The sequence below is a fragment of the Coturnix japonica genome, chromosome 19, assembly GCF_054131305.1.
Source record: "Coturnix japonica strain WE chromosome 19, WE-NBRP24, whole genome shotgun sequence".
Lineage (NCBI taxonomy): Eukaryota > Metazoa > Chordata > Aves > Galliformes > Phasianidae > Coturnix > Coturnix japonica.
The window spans coordinates 5,140,467-5,157,523 of NC_140681.1; the positions used below are offsets into that span (position 1 = coordinate 5,140,467).

The 17,057-nt window shown below is 46.5% G+C and overlaps 1 protein-coding gene across 5 annotated transcripts in view; it reads left to right on the plus strand.

Moving 5' to 3' along the window:
• ACTR5 (actin related protein 5) overlaps positions 1 to 13,703 on the plus strand; it is a 42,997-nt gene extending 29,294 nt beyond the window's left edge. For 4 of the 5 annotated variants that reach the window (XM_085520215.1, XM_085520216.1, XM_085520217.1 and 1 more), the window contains 8 exons: positions 318 to 547; positions 798 to 967; positions 1,276 to 1,493; positions 3,081 to 3,263; positions 5,759 to 5,881; positions 6,365 to 6,504; positions 7,808 to 7,940; positions 8,984 to 13,703. In XM_085520215.1, the coding sequence (XP_085376341.1) occupies positions 318 to 547; positions 798 to 967; positions 1,276 to 1,493; positions 3,081 to 3,263; positions 5,759 to 5,881; positions 6,365 to 6,504; positions 7,808 to 7,940; positions 8,984 to 9,241 (1,455 nt within the window). In that variant the 3' untranslated portion in view covers positions 9,242 to 13,703. The remainder of the gene's footprint in view (positions 1 to 317; positions 548 to 797; positions 968 to 1,275; positions 1,494 to 3,080; positions 3,264 to 5,758; positions 5,882 to 6,364; positions 6,505 to 7,807; positions 7,941 to 8,983) is intronic. The other variant, XM_085520219.1, reaches the window with a different exon arrangement.
• The last annotated feature ends 3,354 nt before the right edge of the window (positions 13,704 to 17,057 follow it).

Below are 17,057 nucleotides of genomic sequence, written 5' to 3' on the forward strand. Positions count from 1 at the left end.
GAAAGCAGGCATTGGCCCGTGGCCCTGCTGCTCTCATAGGGAAGCTCTTTCATGTGTTTGCATGGAACTTTCAGTGTATGCTTTTAAAATCCATTCATCTCCACGTTTTGCAGTTCATTCCTTGGTTGAATTAATATGGCAAACCCACCTATAGGCAAGCACTATCCCCTTGAGCACTGGGTGTAATGTAAGTGTTCAGTAGCCTGCACATAATGTGTGTGCTCGTTGTTGTTTGGGAGGAGCTGAAGCTGGACTTTAAAAGAAGGAAAGTTATCTCTGTTTATCCTTTAGTCCTCCTTTTCTCTTGTTTTTTACAGGGTTGTGTTGATCATCCAATAGTTTTGACAGAAGCAGTGTGCAATCCTTTGTATTCAAGGCAAATGATGTCAGAGCTCTTGTTTGAATGCTATCAAGTTCCTAAAGTGTCCTATGGGGTGGATAGCTTGTACAGCTTTTACCACAACAAGAAGCTGAACTGGCCTTGCAGTGGGTTGGTGATATCTTCAGGCTATCAGTGTACGCATATTTTGCCTGTCCTAGAAGGGAGGTGAGTTCTTAATGTCCTGAGAACCCAATAAGTTCTTCTTGTCAGTGGTAAAAATACCTATTCCTCTGGCATTCAGCCTTACAGCTCCTGCAGTGTGACTTCTTACCAGGTCCTAATTTATACTGAAGAGAAAGAACTACCTCATCTCCCCACTTGACCATGTTAAAATGGATAATGCTGCCTAGAACAGGAGGGCGCTTTTACAGTGAAGGTCTCTCTTCGATTTCAGTTGTTTCTTTTGGACTTTCAGGTTGGATGCTAAGAATTGCAAACGTATCAATCTTGGTGGGTGTCAGGCAGCTGTGTACCTGCAACGCCTCCTCCAGCTCAAATACCCCGGGCACTTTGCTGCCATCACTCTCAGTCGCATGGAAGAGATACTTCATGAGCACAGCTACATTGCAGAGGACTATACAGAAGGTAGAACCAGCTTGGTTTTTTGTACTTGGATGTGTGGCTTACTGAAACTTCATTCTGTGCCCTATGTTCCTTTGTTTGTTGCCTCCTGGAGAAGAGAGTGCTAAGAGCCATTTGCTCTCAGTCTGACGTGAATTCAGTTCTCTGAGGAGGCAGCTTAAATAAAGGAGTGACTGCCAAGAAGTGGGCAGAATCCTGGGCTGGATTGTTGCCTGCTTTCTCTTAAGTCTGAACTCGGTTTGGAGAATTATGATGTGTGAATCATCCTGTTCAACCTGACAAAATAATTTTTGTTCTTCGCAAATATTCAGAACTACAGAAGTGGCGGTCACCAGAGTACTACGAGAACAACGTGCACAAGATGCAGCTGCCCTTCTCTAACAAACTCCTGGGGAGCACTCTGACATCAGAGGAAAAGCAGGAGAGGCGGCAGCAGCAGTTGCGTAGACTTCAAGAACTCAATGCACGTCGGAGAGAAGAGAAGCTGCACCTTGACCAGGAGAGGCTGGACAGGCTGCTGTATGTGCAGGTAATCATGGCAGGTTCTTTTTCCAACTTTCTTGGGACTTAATTGATGCAGGAGATTTGAGATGAAAGTACAGCATAGGAAGTTCTGCACGAATGTGCAGAATGATCTCTAGAGGTCCCTTCCAACCCTACAATTCTGTGATTCTGTGAAGGTGATGGAACAGCTTGTGCTGGATGCCATCTCCAGACAACTGGGAGATAAGGAGGTTATCAGGAGTACCCAGCATGGGTTCACCAAGGGGAGGTCCTGCTCAACCAACCCGGTGGCCTTTTATGAAGATGTCACTAGCTGGGTGGACGGGGGGAGAGCGGTAGATGTAGTCTACCTTGATTTCAGTAAGGCTTTTGATGCTGTCCCCCATGACGTCCTTATAACAAAGCTGAGGAAGTGTGGGATAGATGAGTGGACGGTGAAGTGGGTCGAGAATTGGCTGACTGGCAGAGTGCAGAGGGTTGTCGTTGGTGGTGCGGTGTCTGGCTGGAGGCCTGTAACTAGCGGCGTCCCCCAGGGGTCTGTGCTGGGTCCGGTCTTGTTCAACATCAACGACCTTGATGAGGGGATAGTGACCACCCTCAGCAAGTTTGTGATGACACGAAGTTGGGAGGATTGGCTGACACGCCTGAAGGCTGTGCTGCCATTCAGCAAGACCTGGACAGGCTGGAGAGCTGGGCAGTAAGAAACCGGATGAGGTTTAACAAAAGCAAGTGTAGAGTCTTGCACCTGGGTAGAAACAATTGCATGCACCAGTACAGGCTGGGGGAAGAGCTGCTGGAGAGGAGCTCTGCTGAGAGGGACCTGGGCGTCCTGGTGAACGACAGATTGACCATGAGCCAGCAGTGTGCCCTTGTAGCCAAAAAGGCCAATGGCACAGTGGGGTGCATTAAAAAGAGCGTGTCCAGCAGGTCGAGGGAGGTGATCCTCCCCCTCTACTCTGCCCTGGTGAGGCCTCATCTGGAATATTGTGTCCAGTTCTGGGCTCCCCAGGGATCTCTTGGAAAGAGTCCAGCGGTAGGCCACAAAGATGGTGAAGGGCCTGGAGCATCTCCCATATGAGGAGAGACTTAGGAACTGGGTCTGTTTAGCCTTGAGAAAAGAAGGCTGAGAGGGGATTGGATCCAGGTTTGTAAATACCTGAGGTGTCGGGGCCATAGTGGCGAGGCTGGTCTCTTTTTAGTAGTGCGTGGGGACAGGACTAGGGTTAATGGGATGAAAGTACAGCATAGGAAGTTCCGCATGAATGTGCGGAAGAACTTCTTTCCAGTGAGGGTGACAGAGCACTGGAACAGGCTGCCCAGGGAGGTGGTGGAGTCTCCTTCTCTGGAGATATTCAAGACCCGACTGGACACCGAGCTGTGTGATGTGGTGTAGGGAGCCTGCTTTGGCAGGGGGGTTGGACTCGATGATCTCTAGAGGTCTCTTCCCTTCCCTACAATTCTGTGGTTCTGTGATATGCCTACGAGTTCTGAATAGTACTTTTCTGTGAGGTATTTTGAGTCTCCCATAATGAGAGCAGTGTAGACATACGTAGCTAGTGCATGTTTGGTTACCTTATATCATCCATCACAGCCAGCTCTGATTTGTCTGCAGGAACTTCTGGAAGATGGTCAAATGGATCAATTTCACAAAGCTTTAGTGGAGCTGAACATGGACTCTGCAGAGGAACTTCAGTCTTACATCAACAAATTGAACCTGACCGTTGAACAAACGAAACAGAAAATCCTACAGGCGGAGGTCAATATTGAAGTGGATGTTGTGGACAGCAAACCAGAGGTATGTTTCCTCCAAGTTGATCTGATTCTGATCTCTGTGAGAGTTAAGTTTCTGTCTTAAAACGTTCCCTATGTGTAAATATCTGTATTATTGATGGGCTAAGGTTTTCCTTTAATACTCTCGTTGCTGATTTGGCAGCTGCTCCTCATTTGCAGCTTTCCTTATGCAGTTATGGAAGTTTAGAGTTATGATTGTTTAAGAGTATGCCTGAAATCAGTAACCCTTCTTGCAGTGTGCTCTGGGATCTGTCTTACTGTTTGATTTCTCACAATTCTAAGCATAATCTCTAGGCTTGCTGATGCTGGTTAAAGTACATAATTATATAATGGCAGTAAGCTTCCTCAAAAACTTCAACTGGGGATAAAAGAAAACAGCCTGAGAAGATAAATCATCTGTAGGTACCACTGCTTCCATTTGTACTTATTCCTGGTGACATATGCAAGCCAGCATCCTTGCTTGAAGGGTGGCTTGCTTATAGGGTTGTAAATGTAGCAGGTAACACACTTACCTTGGTCATGCTGCAAACTCCTGTCTTCCTTTACTTTTGCATTACTTTTGCTGAAATAATCTATAATGCATCAGGTCTGCTTCTTTCTTTTTAAGAGAATTGATGACATTGAATTGTAAGTACTTAAAACTCAAGTTGTTGTATGGTTGTCTGACCCACCACTACTTAAATGCTTGTAACCTAGCATTAAAGGTAAGCTCCTTTTGAAAATGGTATTTGCCTTTGTGTTCTTTGCTTTCAAATGCAGAGAACTTTATGGTAAAGAACCAACCCTTTGCTTTTGTTTTGGGTATGGTTTTGGTGCAATCAAGCAGCATGCTTTGTACTTTTTACTCATCTATGAAAGATTAAGTGCTAGGCTTGGTTGTTAGAGTCTTCTCTGAGAAGGGAAGGTTATTTGTCTGCTTTGCCAGACTAACACAGGCCCAGCACGTACCAGCTGCTTCTAAGAGATGGTCCAAATCTATTCTTACATTTGCTTTTAATTGCCTTGCAAGTCACAGAAGATCATTTTTAGTTTTATCTGTCTTTGCTCAGGAAAAGGTAGGGAAGAAGACAGAAGGATGAAGTACAGCGGACAGTGGTGCTGGAAATAACAATTCTCATGTTTCATATAGAACTTGAGACACAGCCAGAACTAGGCAGTGAGATGGTTCTTCTGGGTTCTGTCTTTATCAGGGAAGTTTATGTAAGAATCAGAGTGACTGCATGTGAGCAAAATGGGGTTAGATCGTGGATTTTACCAATGTTCCAGAAAGCGATAGCTGAATGCCTATGGGCTCCTTGTGATTCTGCCAGGTGGTTGTGCCTACGTTCCAGCATGTCTGTTTTGGATCACACCCTCCTCTTGTTTACAAGGTGCAGTCTCAGATGTTGGAATGAATTGGCAAGCCTTTTTGTTTGGTCTGGGCTTTGCGAGAAAGCTTACAGTTACCAGTGAATCCATTTGTGAAGATAGGCCATCTCTGTGGACTGTGTAAAGAGCTAGGAGCTAATTATGTTGTCCTAGGATTTGTGCCAGCTCTTCTGCTCTATTCTGCTTTGCTGTTGGTGTGATCTTGTTTTGCTTTTTGGAAGCCAAAAAATGTTGGAGATAACATCAGGTGACTTCCATTAGTTTGCTTTAACAATGGGCATGTCATCGATTTGGAGTAGTTATCTGTCTTTTAAATGAGATAAACGAGAAGCTTCAGAAGGTTTAAATGTTCCAGCTTTATTTTATCCTGCTATTGCTTGCAAAATATCATGACAAACCCTTACATTTAAAGAAGAACAACAAGGCAAAACCAGATCTTTGGAGACAAAATTAGGAATCTACATCATTGTAATGAAGGAATAAATGAGGTAATTAAATAATTGCTCCTAATTCACCATAGTGTTCTGTAATCTGGAGTGATGCTTTTCATTAGGAAGGAGCTTTGGGAGCAGCTTTCTGTCTGTGTAAAATGCAGTGAGGCTTTTTTATATCCCATGTGCAAATGCTGAGCAGTTACAAGTAGGCAACTGTCAAAAACTGCTGGCGTTTTAACTTGCAAATATTTGTTTTCCAGTCCCACACAAGCAAAGCAGGGAATTAAGTGGTAATTATAGAACAGTTAGAGGTGCTGGGAGAGCACCATGTTTCAACCAACTTTAAAAGCAATTTTAATAAGCTTTAATATGTTATTATGCTAGCAGGGTCCTGGCATTCAACCTGTTGACTAAGGCTTTTCATTTCTGAGCTGGTTTCAAGGTAATAATAATAATTATGAAGTCTGAAAATGCTTGATTTTTATTCTTAGAGTGAATGTATTTTTCTACTCCTGTTTTCTGGGCTGTCATTGTTCTGTTTTTTGTCTTCCGTGCTGAAGGGCAACGTATGTGTTTTCAAGCATGATAGAGTTTGGATGTGCAGGAATCAGGGTTACATCTGAATGTGTCAGCAGCATTGATGTGGTATATGTGCCCAGCACATCTGGGCTAACAGATCTGCATGTTCTGTTTGCAGACCCCTGACTTGGATCCACTGGGCAGTGAACAGTCACTGGAAGATGTCGAAAGTATTAATGAGTTTGAACCTTTATTTGCTGAGGAACAACCTGAAGCTGAGAAGCCTGTTGCTGCAGTGCAGGTTTGACTTAAATACCTACAGCTTATGTCAGAGGTTACTGCCTGCTGTTTGTTTGACTGTTTCTCCAAATGCGAACAGTGCTGTCTGTTTATGGTGGAGATTCTTAAACCCCTGAACTGTGCTCAAGACAGGAGTCTTCACAGTCATGACTGATGGTTTGAGCATGAGTATATGCAGTCAGCTCTCTGCATGCTGTTGCAATGCGATGTTCTTAGGGAAACAGTCCTGCTTAAGCTTTTGCGTGTGACTCATAGCCAGTATCCCATTCCAGTGTGAACAAAACTTTCTGACACTGAGCTTTAGGACTGAACAGTAACAAGTATGAAGGGAAAAAAAGAAGTCAGTTTTCCTTATCCTTTTAGAACCTTTTGCAGCACTGTCTCTGAGAGAATATCATGGTCTTTTTAGTAGAGATTCTCTGGAAACTTTGCTCGCTCTGTTCTCTAGTATAACTTCCTATTTTTCAATCTCCTATTTTTAAAGCCCGTGTTTAACCTGGCAGAATACCACCAACTTTTTCTTGGCACTGAAAGAATAAGAGCTCCAGAGATCATCTTCCAGCCCTCCCTGATAGGAGAAGACCAAACCGGTATAGCAGAAACGATGCAATATGTACTCGAAAGGTGAGTTTACAGAGATAACTGGGCATTTTCTTCAAACAAGCCTTTGTTTGGATACCAGCTTTTGCAATGCTGGTTATTTAACAGTACCTTGAGAAAGGCATGTTTGAGTAGTTCTTTTTTTGGCAGGCTTGAGTGTTGAAGGTTAGAGATGCCTTTCTGTTCTAGAAACCACATCTAAGTTTGGTTGTCTGAGTCAGTGGTCTTAAAACTCTTTTTGTTATTCACTTGTATTTATTAAAGTTCTAGAGTGTAAACTGTCGATATATATGTATTTATTGATAAATCAGATACATGTGCTACTCAACTAACATATATATACATTGTAAAATAAAAGTAGAAATTGAAGGAGGATGAGACAAAGATTGAGTATTTTATTAACGTTACAGAAACTAGTTTGGGCCCCTCACTGCAACAGAGATGCTGAGTTGTTTCGGGAGTGCATTCAGTGAAGAGTAACAAAGCTGGTGAAGGAACTAGAAAACAAGACATCAGAGATGGCTGAGGGAATTGAATTTAATTGGAGGAGTCTGAAGGCAGGCATTGCTCTCTATGACTGAAACCAGGCTGCTGCATGGAGGCTGTCAGTCCCTTTTCCTTGAGCAGTAAAGTGATGGGACACAAGGAAATGGCTTGCAGTTGTGCCAGGGAGGCTTAGATCAGACATGTTGGGGCACTGTGTGAACTGAAGAAGTTGCCATCCCTGGACATACTTGTAGACATGTAGACATGTTGCTTAGAGATGTGGTTTAGTTGTGGACTTGGCAGTGTCAGGTTGATGGTTGGACTCAATAATCATAAAATCACTGAGACTGGAAGAGATCCTTATGGTTCTATGAAAAGGACTTCCCGCACAGCGGTACACTGTCTTGTACACATCCTGCTTTATAGACTACTGATCCAAGCTGTTGTGGAGATAAACAAAGAACCCTTGCAAAAATATCTATCCCCTAAAACAATAAGGTATCAATCTCTTTCTGTAAGACCAAAGTCAGTGATGTTTGCAAGTCATCAAACTCTAGGAGTACATGAGGTCAAGTTTTCCAGGAAGTAAGAACTCCAGCTCTACTAAATTGTTGATTTACAAGGATACAGTTCAGAGTGCTCTGAGGATTTTCTTCTGCCCATCCCCTGAATTTACAGAAACCTAATGAACACAGGGTTTCATGCCAGCGAGGTGGAGAAAATATGTAAAGGTGTGAATCTTGAAGACAATCTGTTGTGTTTTTCCCTGGTAGCTGCTCAGTTCAGAGAAGTAACATTCCTGAAAAAGATAGAATTTGTGGGTCTTTTTCCTCCCTTGTAGGTATCCAAAAGAGCAACAAGCTGTTCTTGTCCAGAATGTTTTTCTCACTGGTGGGAATGCAATGTATCCTGGACTAAAAGCCAGAGTCCAGAAAGAACTCCTTGAAATGAGGCCGTTCCAGTCATCTTTTCAGGTACACATACTGACATAATGTTTTCATGAATAGCCATTCATCTGTGTGGAAAAAATAGTTCAGGCTGGGAGAAGTACAGAGTGGGTGTCATCAGAGCATGGGAATGGAGTGTGTTTGTTTTATGACGAGGCAGATGACAGTGAGAGAATGAGGGTGGAACAAAGATAAGCAGTTGGTCTTTCTGAATACAGTAGAAAGAGTAGAATTGCCTTGGAGGAGTTGCTTCTGACTGTGCACTCACAAGAAAACACGTTTGGCTGAATGTCTGCAAATTGGGACAGTTACTTTCTGAAACAATCAGCCTTTGTTAGGAATCATTGCTGGGAAAAACTGCGCTCACTTGGAAATGAAGTTACTTGGTGTCCTTACAGGTAAAGATTATCTGGAATAGCAGCAAAAAGTGTCTTAGAAACCTATGAAAAAAGAAGAGCTTTCTTTTTTCCATTCAAATGTTCCGTGCTGTGGTTCTATCAGAAATGTCATTTCATAGATATTATGTATAATGCTTACAGGGTGCCTTGTTCAGCCGGCTTGTAGCTGCAGCAGGAAGCATTTTATGCTGCAGTAATAAGAATCATTTAAATGGGAGCATGAATCTACTCCAGAAGAGAAAAAAGAGCCCATGGAAGGAGCACATATAGTCTTTTTCCCACACAATGTGCTTTCTTAGCTTGCAGTATTCCACCTTGCCACTTCAAGCAAGTAGGAAGCATTGCTGGAGCTCTTGATACCTGTTTTGCATTGCCACCAGCTCTTCCAGTATTGGCTTTGAGCTGTTAGTGCTGCTGGTTGTGAATGTGATGCATACACGTGCTCTGGAAGCTGTAGAAACTCAGCAGTTTCATGGGGAATTGATCTGAGGGTGAAAACATGCTTCAAATCCTTTCCTAAAATCACTTTCAGAAGCACTGAATTACCAGCTTGAAATTTGGAAATTGTGACTTGCATTGTAACTGGAGTAAAAAGGGCTTTTCTCTCCTGTGTTTAGATCTTAAACAAGCTGGGATTGTCCTGCATTTGATGTTCTTGTATTTTCCTTCCAGGTTCATCTTGCTTCCAGTCCCATTTTAGATGCCTGGTACGGGGCTCGGGATTGGGCAGTGGAACACATGACCCGTGAAGAAGGTTGGATTACCAGAAAAGACTATGAAGAAAAAGGGGGAGAATACCTCAAGGAACACTGTGCCTCAAATGTCTACGTGCCCATCCGCCTTCCAAAGCAGGCCCCAAGGACTACAGAGGCATTGGCACCCAGCAGGGCACTGGCAGCTGGTACAGGCAATCCTTGTGAGCAGGCGTAGTGTGATGAGCCTTTGTAACAGCCCCTCCCATGGAGGGAACGATGCAAAGAGAAAAGCTGATGCTCTGCAGCCTGAGCTGTGTGTAGAGCAGAAGCCTTGGGCTCTCCCTGTTGGCTGCTCTGGGAGTGCAAAGTGTCTCATCTGTTGCTTGGAAGAGAAGTGCTGCTCTGAAGCATCAGCTGGAGTGATTGTAATGGATTGTACTGCTGCATAGCACAGGAAAGTGAATCAACAAGGCAGAACGCCGGAAAAATGCATTCCAGAGGAAAATACTCTCTTATGAACTTGTATGATAAGACTCAGGGTTTTTTTGAAAACGTTTGTGGGGTTTTTTTTATTAAAAGTTCACTGGTTGTATGCTGCTCTCCTTGCACAGCCCAGAAGCTGGGCTTGTATTGCACGAGTCAGTCCAGCAGGTGTCTCTATTGCTCGTTGAAGTGAGCTGTTGTGAAGCTGTGCTATAGGAGCTTCTTGGCCTCCAGCCTCCTCCTGAGGCTGCCTGGGCTGGTGTCCTGATTGATGTCCATCCTGCTACGTGCTTCTGGTAAACCACGGCATGATCAGTGGGGTTTCAGACACTTCTGAGTTTGTCAGCTGCTGGCATCTTGATTAAAAGCAGAGGTGTGATCACATAGAACACGGCTCAGCTGTAAAGGAGGAACCCTTCTTAAAGCACAGATCAGAAGGAGTGCTGAGTCCTGTGGAGTCTGCAGGTGATTTTGCAGGAGTGGGGGCTGAGCAGGGCAGCTCTCAACAAGTGTGACTGTGACTGTGCTGCTCTTTGAAAGCTGGCTGGGAGCACCTGCATATCTGTAGCTATATTCCATGATACACAATACATTGGCTTCCTCCATTGGAAGCCTCTTGGTAGCACGTTCTCCTGAAACCATTAGTGTCAGCCATGTTATAACAATGGTGGGAAAGAGGACAGATTGTCCCCTAGCAGAAATCCCTTGCCATGCTTAGTGTGCTCTCAGTACTAGAAAGGGTGCTAATGTGAGTGTAGTCAGGGTTGTTAGCTGCCGCTGAAGGTCAGATTTACCTTTTGACTTGAATTGCTTCTGAATTGTTGGCACTGTGACTAAATCAGAGCAGAGGATGGTCACTGAAAATCTTGTTAGCAGTAAAGCCAACGCTTTGCTTTATCACTGACGTGTTTCAGTGATGTGAGCTCTTCAATAGGTACAGCAATAAGCAGGTATTTGAGTGATTGTATGTTGCTGGAAAACAGGTTTGCAGCCAGGCCCCTGTCCTGCACAACGTGCTCCAGCTGAAATTTAACTCAGTTCTCGCACTGAACGACTTGCTGTTGCTTTCCCAAAAGAATAATCAGTGCTAAATGCTGGACTGAAATCTAAGCAAACACCAGCAGTTTTGGCAAGAGCCCTAAAGTTCAAGTGTTAGGCTGGAAAAAGTAGGACTATGAGGAAACTATCTGGGTCATAATTGGTATCAGGAGGGTAAGCAGGTGGTGGCTTCCAGTCAGTCCTGTGAGAGCTGCGGAGCATTGAGATAAGTTATCTTGCTGAGTCAAAACAAAGGCTGTGAGATACGTGTTGATGCTGAAGCATTAAGTTTATTGCCATAGGATGTGGTACACGTATCTAATAGCAAAAATCTTAACCAGACCCATGACTTTAAGAAGAGCTGAATGTGTCAGGTCCTGCACGCTGAGGTCACAGCTGTGTGCAGAAGTTAAATGCATTCTTGGAGACTGTAAAGGGGGAAGTGGTGTGGACCTGCTCTACTGCCTGGTTCCTGGCACTGGTTTCTCCCTTTGGCTTCATCTTAACTGACTGGGAAGAAGGAGGAGGAGAAGGGAGCTTGCTGCCTGTAGCTAGGACCAGCAATCCAGCTTGGAGGCCATCCCAAGCTGCCTCCAGGCCTCCCGCTTTTCAAGAACATTAAGGCAATTTGAGGTGTTCAAAGAATGTGGACAAACATGCTGTGCTGAGATGCAGAAATGTTACACCCCACCAAAGCGTTTCTGTTGGGTTTTGTTTTGTTGATCTGGGCTGGTGACCCATTGCTGTTTGACCTCTTTCTGACCCATTTCTAGCTGTCACGGTGGGCACAGTGCTCACGGTGTTGATGCTTGGCCGAACTGTTCCAACCATTTTGCTTATGGATTGGGAGCAGAGCTGTGCAATGCAGCAAAGAGTTGCCAAGTCAGCAGCTTTGACTGCTTCCAGGAAGCGTGATTTTATAATCTTATAAATATTAGCTGTTAATTTGTTACTTTATCCCTGTAATAACTGGAGTATCTAATGAACTCGGGCAATACAATTGCAGTCACAAGCTGTGCTAACTACGCTGGTGTCGTTTAATTGCTCGGAGAAGCAACGTTAAAAGGGTGGACGTTGGAAAACAGGATTGATTTTTACCAGCTGAGGTTTGCTTCCCTGATTTGTTCTGCTGAAGTGCTACGTGAGTGGTGGTGGTGGGGGCACAAAGGTTGAATGAGGGCAGGAGGAAGCAGTGCTGGTAGTTGAAGTTCTCTTGGATGTCCACCATGGTGCCATTTCTGTAGCAAGGTTTTTGGTGTCAGTTTTCCATATAACCAATGTAGGGTGCACCACACCCAGAGGGGGCTTGGAACCTTCCTCCTATGCTTTGGCTTACACCACTTAAAGGAGGAGGAGGCCGGTAAGGTGCCTTCCTGGCTCTTTCTGGAGTGTTGTCTGGCTTTGGGGAGCTATAGGAGGAATTGTTACTGGAGAGGAAGAAATACAGCTCTGTGGACAGGGAATGCAGGTGATGGCACTGTGAGGGCCTCTGCCAGGTGCTCAGCGGGCTGTGTAGAGCTGCATGGGTAGAGCTGCTGTGTGGGCAGCCTTGTGGGCAGCAGGGAGTGTATCCTCACAGGTGTCCTGCAAGCTGACAAGTGCAGTTGCCAACCTGACTTGGTCTAATGGTCCGTAGCTGGTCCTCAGTACTTGAGGTTCAAAGCAGCCCACAACCTTATTATACAACGGAGTTATCACCTAATTCAGGTCAAAGAATACAAAAGTACAAGTTGCAATTTATCAGGCTTGGTGAGCTCGGTCTATTTAATCTAAACTGGGTTCCACCTTTCACAGGGTCCCTAAGATCTGCTGGGAGTGGGAACACCACGTCAGTGAGGAGCCCTGGGGACTAAACACGGCTCACGTGTCCCATGTCCCAGATTTCCTCTTGTGCTGTGGGCAGGGTTTGCTTTTGGTCTTCAAGGCTTCTTATGTTTCCTGTGCCACGACGACTTCAAACACAAACCATTCTTTGCTAAATCTCTGCTCGGACACCAACATTAGAACTCTTTGCTCCAATTATTAATCTCCAGGATAGTTAATGTGCTGGGTAAGGCAGCATTGCAGAAGAAAGAGGAGATGCCCTGTCACTTAAAATATAGGATTATCCCTCCGCAGACAGCCTGCAATGCTCATGTAGCAGCCAGGCGTAAAGCAGAACTTGTGAAGCTTGTGTGGGATGAGCTGGGGAAGGCAGCCTGCTGTAATGGATTTAACGTTATCCCCCAAGTCAGATGGTGGGATTTCCACCCTGGTTCCACACGTCAGGCACAGAGCAGCTGCTCTGCGTCCCATTATTCACTCCCACTGCCAGTGGTTGAACATGAGCTTCAACAGAACTGCTCGGCCTGAAGCGGTTCAGGCTGCAGTTTGCTGGTGTGGTTTACCAACAACCCTCCATGCTGCATTTTGCTCTTTTCAGATGCTCAGCCTCCCCTGGTTTGCTGCTGCACACCTTTTAGTCTGTTTCTGAGCCCAGCCTTGGCTCTTAGGCCATCAAAGTGCCATCAGTTTCTATGTTTTCTGTTTTCTTTTTAATTGCATTGTTTCTTCTACTTCCTTAGGGATCTTTTCTTCCCTTTTTTGAGCAGTGGGCTTGCTTTCCATTTCCTAAGGCAGCAGAGACCATAATGAGAGCACTAGATGGAGAGCCAGGAGGGCTGCCTTCATTTTCATCTCTATTTACTCCTGACAAGCCAGTTTGTGCTTGTTTGCTTTGACCTTGCTGCTGTGCCTCAGCATTTGTAACAGCAAAATTAACCCCAGAGTCATGTTGGCAGGGGCTGCTCACACTGTGTAACAGTTGCAGGTGATGGTAAGGCTGGTGGGAAGGAAGAAAAGAGGGTTGTAGGGGGAGGTCAGATAAAGCCCTGGGGAGCTGGTCCATGTTTCATGCTCAGATGGATCAGGTGCAGGTGGGAGCCTTCTGACCACTTACCGTCTGAAGCTGATTGAGCCATGCAGTGGTGTAAGAATCACTCTGTACTTGTCTTATTCAATTGCTGCTGATCACTGTCAGAATATGGAACAAACTGGGTTTAAGGTCTGACTTTTATGCTCTCAGAATTCCCAGTCCTGGACAGGGTTTCTTTACCTGTTAATTTATTTCAGGACTGAGGTGAAGAACGAAGTGTTTGCTCTCTTTATCTGCCAGGAAATAAAATGAATAGAAGCGATGTGCTGGTGGGGAAAGCGTGTTTCATGTTGTCATTCAGATTCCTTGTAGGCATCCAGGCTCCTGTGTTCCCAGTAGCTGTGCTCAGGCTGTTAACACAAGAGGAAGCTCATCCCCAGGGGATGCTCAGGGCACCGCTCTGGATGGGTCTGGCTGAGCTTCACAGCATGCAACGTTAGCATGGCTTCATTCAAACCCACTGAATTCCAGAGAAAATAGACCTTTGGAAAGGAAAGCATGGAAGCTCCTTGTTTTTGGAGGATGTGAGGTGAGATACCTGAACTTTATTTATGGTAATGAAGCAGGAAATGGAGCCTGACTCACTGACACTTGTTCTGCAGCCTGACCCGCCAGGTGAGGAGCAGCCCTGGGGGTGCCCTGAGGGCTGGCAGCGACGCTGTTCCCTGCTCAGCTCCAGACATAATTCTGTTTGCTCTCTGTCTTTAGAACCTGTTGTCAGCACTCCAGAGGCAAAATACCTTTACAGTGTCCCCAGCTGTTTTATAGGTTGTATCCGCAGTAACCTGGATTTTCTACCATGGCTTTTTAGGCTCGCAGAGGGTGTTACCAGGTAGATTCCATCTGGCAGCTCTGGCTTTGAGCACTCAGTAAGCTCCTTGCATAGCTTGTTGAGTATTAGGAAAAGCAGCTCTGATTGCTGAGTGTGGCAGGGCTGCTTTTTGTGCGTGTGTGTCATCTTTAAACTCAGTTTTCTGCCCCTTGGATTGGATGTGTTGCATTAGCAGGATGCTCCTGGCTGCAGTTGTTTCTCAGCACCACAAAATGCATTTCCAGCCCTGACCCTTCGATCACTATAATTTCATTTTCCATGCTGCCACTTGGTTAAAACATACCCCACTCCTCCTCTCACCCCCAGATTCCTGCCACATACCTGGCATTCCTTCATCTTAATGAGATGAGGGAGTGGGGGATTTCACCCTCCTGGAATTTTAGAGGAATACTAAGTGGATTTCTCATGAAAAGTCCCATTTAGGATCTAAATCTCCAGGAGGTAGCCCTGCATGGCAAGCTTTGCTTTTGTTACTGGTGGCTGTCATGGTTTTGTGGTGTTTTTAGCTCCTTGTTCAATCCCTGCTTTCTGCTCTGGCTGTGCTGCAGGTATCGCAGTGATGGAGGGAGCTGCTGGGTGGGGGCTGAGCTCTAATCTGTTTGTGTAGGCAGGGCACCGGGCACCTCCTGCTGCTGGCACTGGGCCTTCCTGCTGGGTGCTGCAATCTGCCCAAGCTCTACCTTGCTTTATTTCGCATTGGAAAATGCTCACTATCAAGTGAAGGTAGTTCTTTGTTCCAGGCTCAGCCATGGGTTTACACTGTGGATCATGAAGTTTCCTGCAGTCTGGTCCTGGTGCTGACCCTGGGGGTGTCAGTACAGTGGTGTCCCATGGCAGCAGGAGCACACAGTGTTTGTCACAGCGCTCAATGATGGTGGCCTTGCATAGGGCTGATGTGCTGCAGCCACCTGGAAACGCTCAGTCCGTGCTGCAGGGAGGCTCCAACATTCACACATAGCAGTGACAGCGGTGCCAGCAGTTTCAGAACTGCCCTGGAGCACTTGTATCCTGTAGGAGACCAAGCAGGAGCAGCGTGTGTACAACAGGAAGAGGAGGCAGCCAATAATGACAGCAGGCTGACGCCAGGTGAGCAGTGAGGTATGGAAATGCGCTGTGCCCAGGGTTGTCTGCATGGGATCCAGCTCCATCTCGGGGCTCTGCCCTCTCCCACGTGTCTGGATTAAGGAATACAAATCACAGAGCTCTTCTCGCAGGTGGCTGTTGGAGTGGCAGCACCGCGCTGTGCCGTGAGCTGCGGTCTGTAAGGACGCTGCTGCGATGAGCTCTATGCTGTGCTGCTCCGACAGCGGCTGTTCTGCAGCCCTGCGGGGTGTGAGGGCCGGGGCTGCTTTCATCCCACTCCACGTGGCAGGCGGCCACGGGTGTCCCGCTGCAGGAGGAACGGGGCAGAGGAAAGCTTTGATTCCCAGCAATGGACACCGCGGTGCTCGGGATGGAAGGAATCGGGGCCGGGGGCTCCCGCTTTGCTTTTATCCTTTGTGACTGGAGCTTCTTGTTGTGGGAACGGCTGTGACCTCTCGTCTGGCTTTGTTTGTGCTCCCTGGCTGATATTGTTCACGGCAGCTTTGATATGCGGCTCGGGGGGGAGCAGGAAGAGCTTGAGCCTGGCTGCCCACTGCGCTCTGCTGCCGGGCAGGTGGTGCCCCGAGCTCAGATGGAAGCGCAGGGAGGGGACAGCTGAGCTGTGTGCCGTCATGGGCTGCCCCTGAGCTGGTGCCTCTAATGGGTGTGAGTTCCTAGGAAAGGAGGGAGAGCCGGGAGCTGCGGAGCTGCTTTGCTGTGCTCAGGGCGTGGGGTCACTGCTGCAGGGGGGAGATGCCCACGGCGTGCAATCCACAATGGCCTGTGGGCAGCAAGGAGACCTGTCAGGGACAGCTCACACTCCTGACTGCTGCTTTCTTGGGTACACTAAAAACCCCCATGAGTTTTGTTCTTTCACATCAGGCTCCCAAGGCATCAAGAAAAGACAATTCCCAGAAGCTGTAAAACCCTCAGCTTGTTTACACAGCTCAACACGCGCTTTATAATATTGTGTCACCCTTCAACCTCCTCTGCTGTTGTTTTATGTGCTGGAATCTAAGCCCTGGTTACGCTCTATGCCTTACACAGGCTCGAGATGCTTTTAATTGCAAATTCAGTGCTGTTTCTATGAGCAGTTGACAACTCAATCACAGGAGGCAGCTGTCAGGAAGAAGAGCTCTTATCGAGTATCAGATGCAGCCCTATGGTCAGAGATGGGAGCTCAGGGCAGGGGTTTGTTTCAGGCCGTGGGCTTTGTGGGTGGGTTTGGTATGATGGTCCCTCTTCAAGCTGAGCTCAGCCTTGCAGGTGCTTTCCAGCATGGCAGCACCAGTGCAGGAAGCAGAGCTGGGTCCAACCTGAACCTGTCTACGCTGTAAGAAGTGGGTATTATAAAAGCAAAACTGATCAAGCAAAATCCCATTGCTCTGACTTGAGTATTTTGCACCGAAAGAACCCGCTGCAAACCGTTCCCAGCAGGACACACCAACCTCTATTTGTCTCCTTTCCAGAAGGGTGTTGGAGCTGCTCCACCTCCTGAATTGAAGGAAGTCTTTGCCTGAAATGTGCACAGAAAGGCTCCAGGTTTCTGGCTCAGGAAGTCGCTCCTTAAGCCTGGGGCCGGCACAGACATCCCTGTCAGGCCAGTGAAATCCCAGCGAGTGAAGTCCTGCCAAAAGCAGGGAGCTGAGCTGCTCCTGCTCTGTTTTGTCTTCCCATGCTGTGCCAGAGGATGAGCAACCA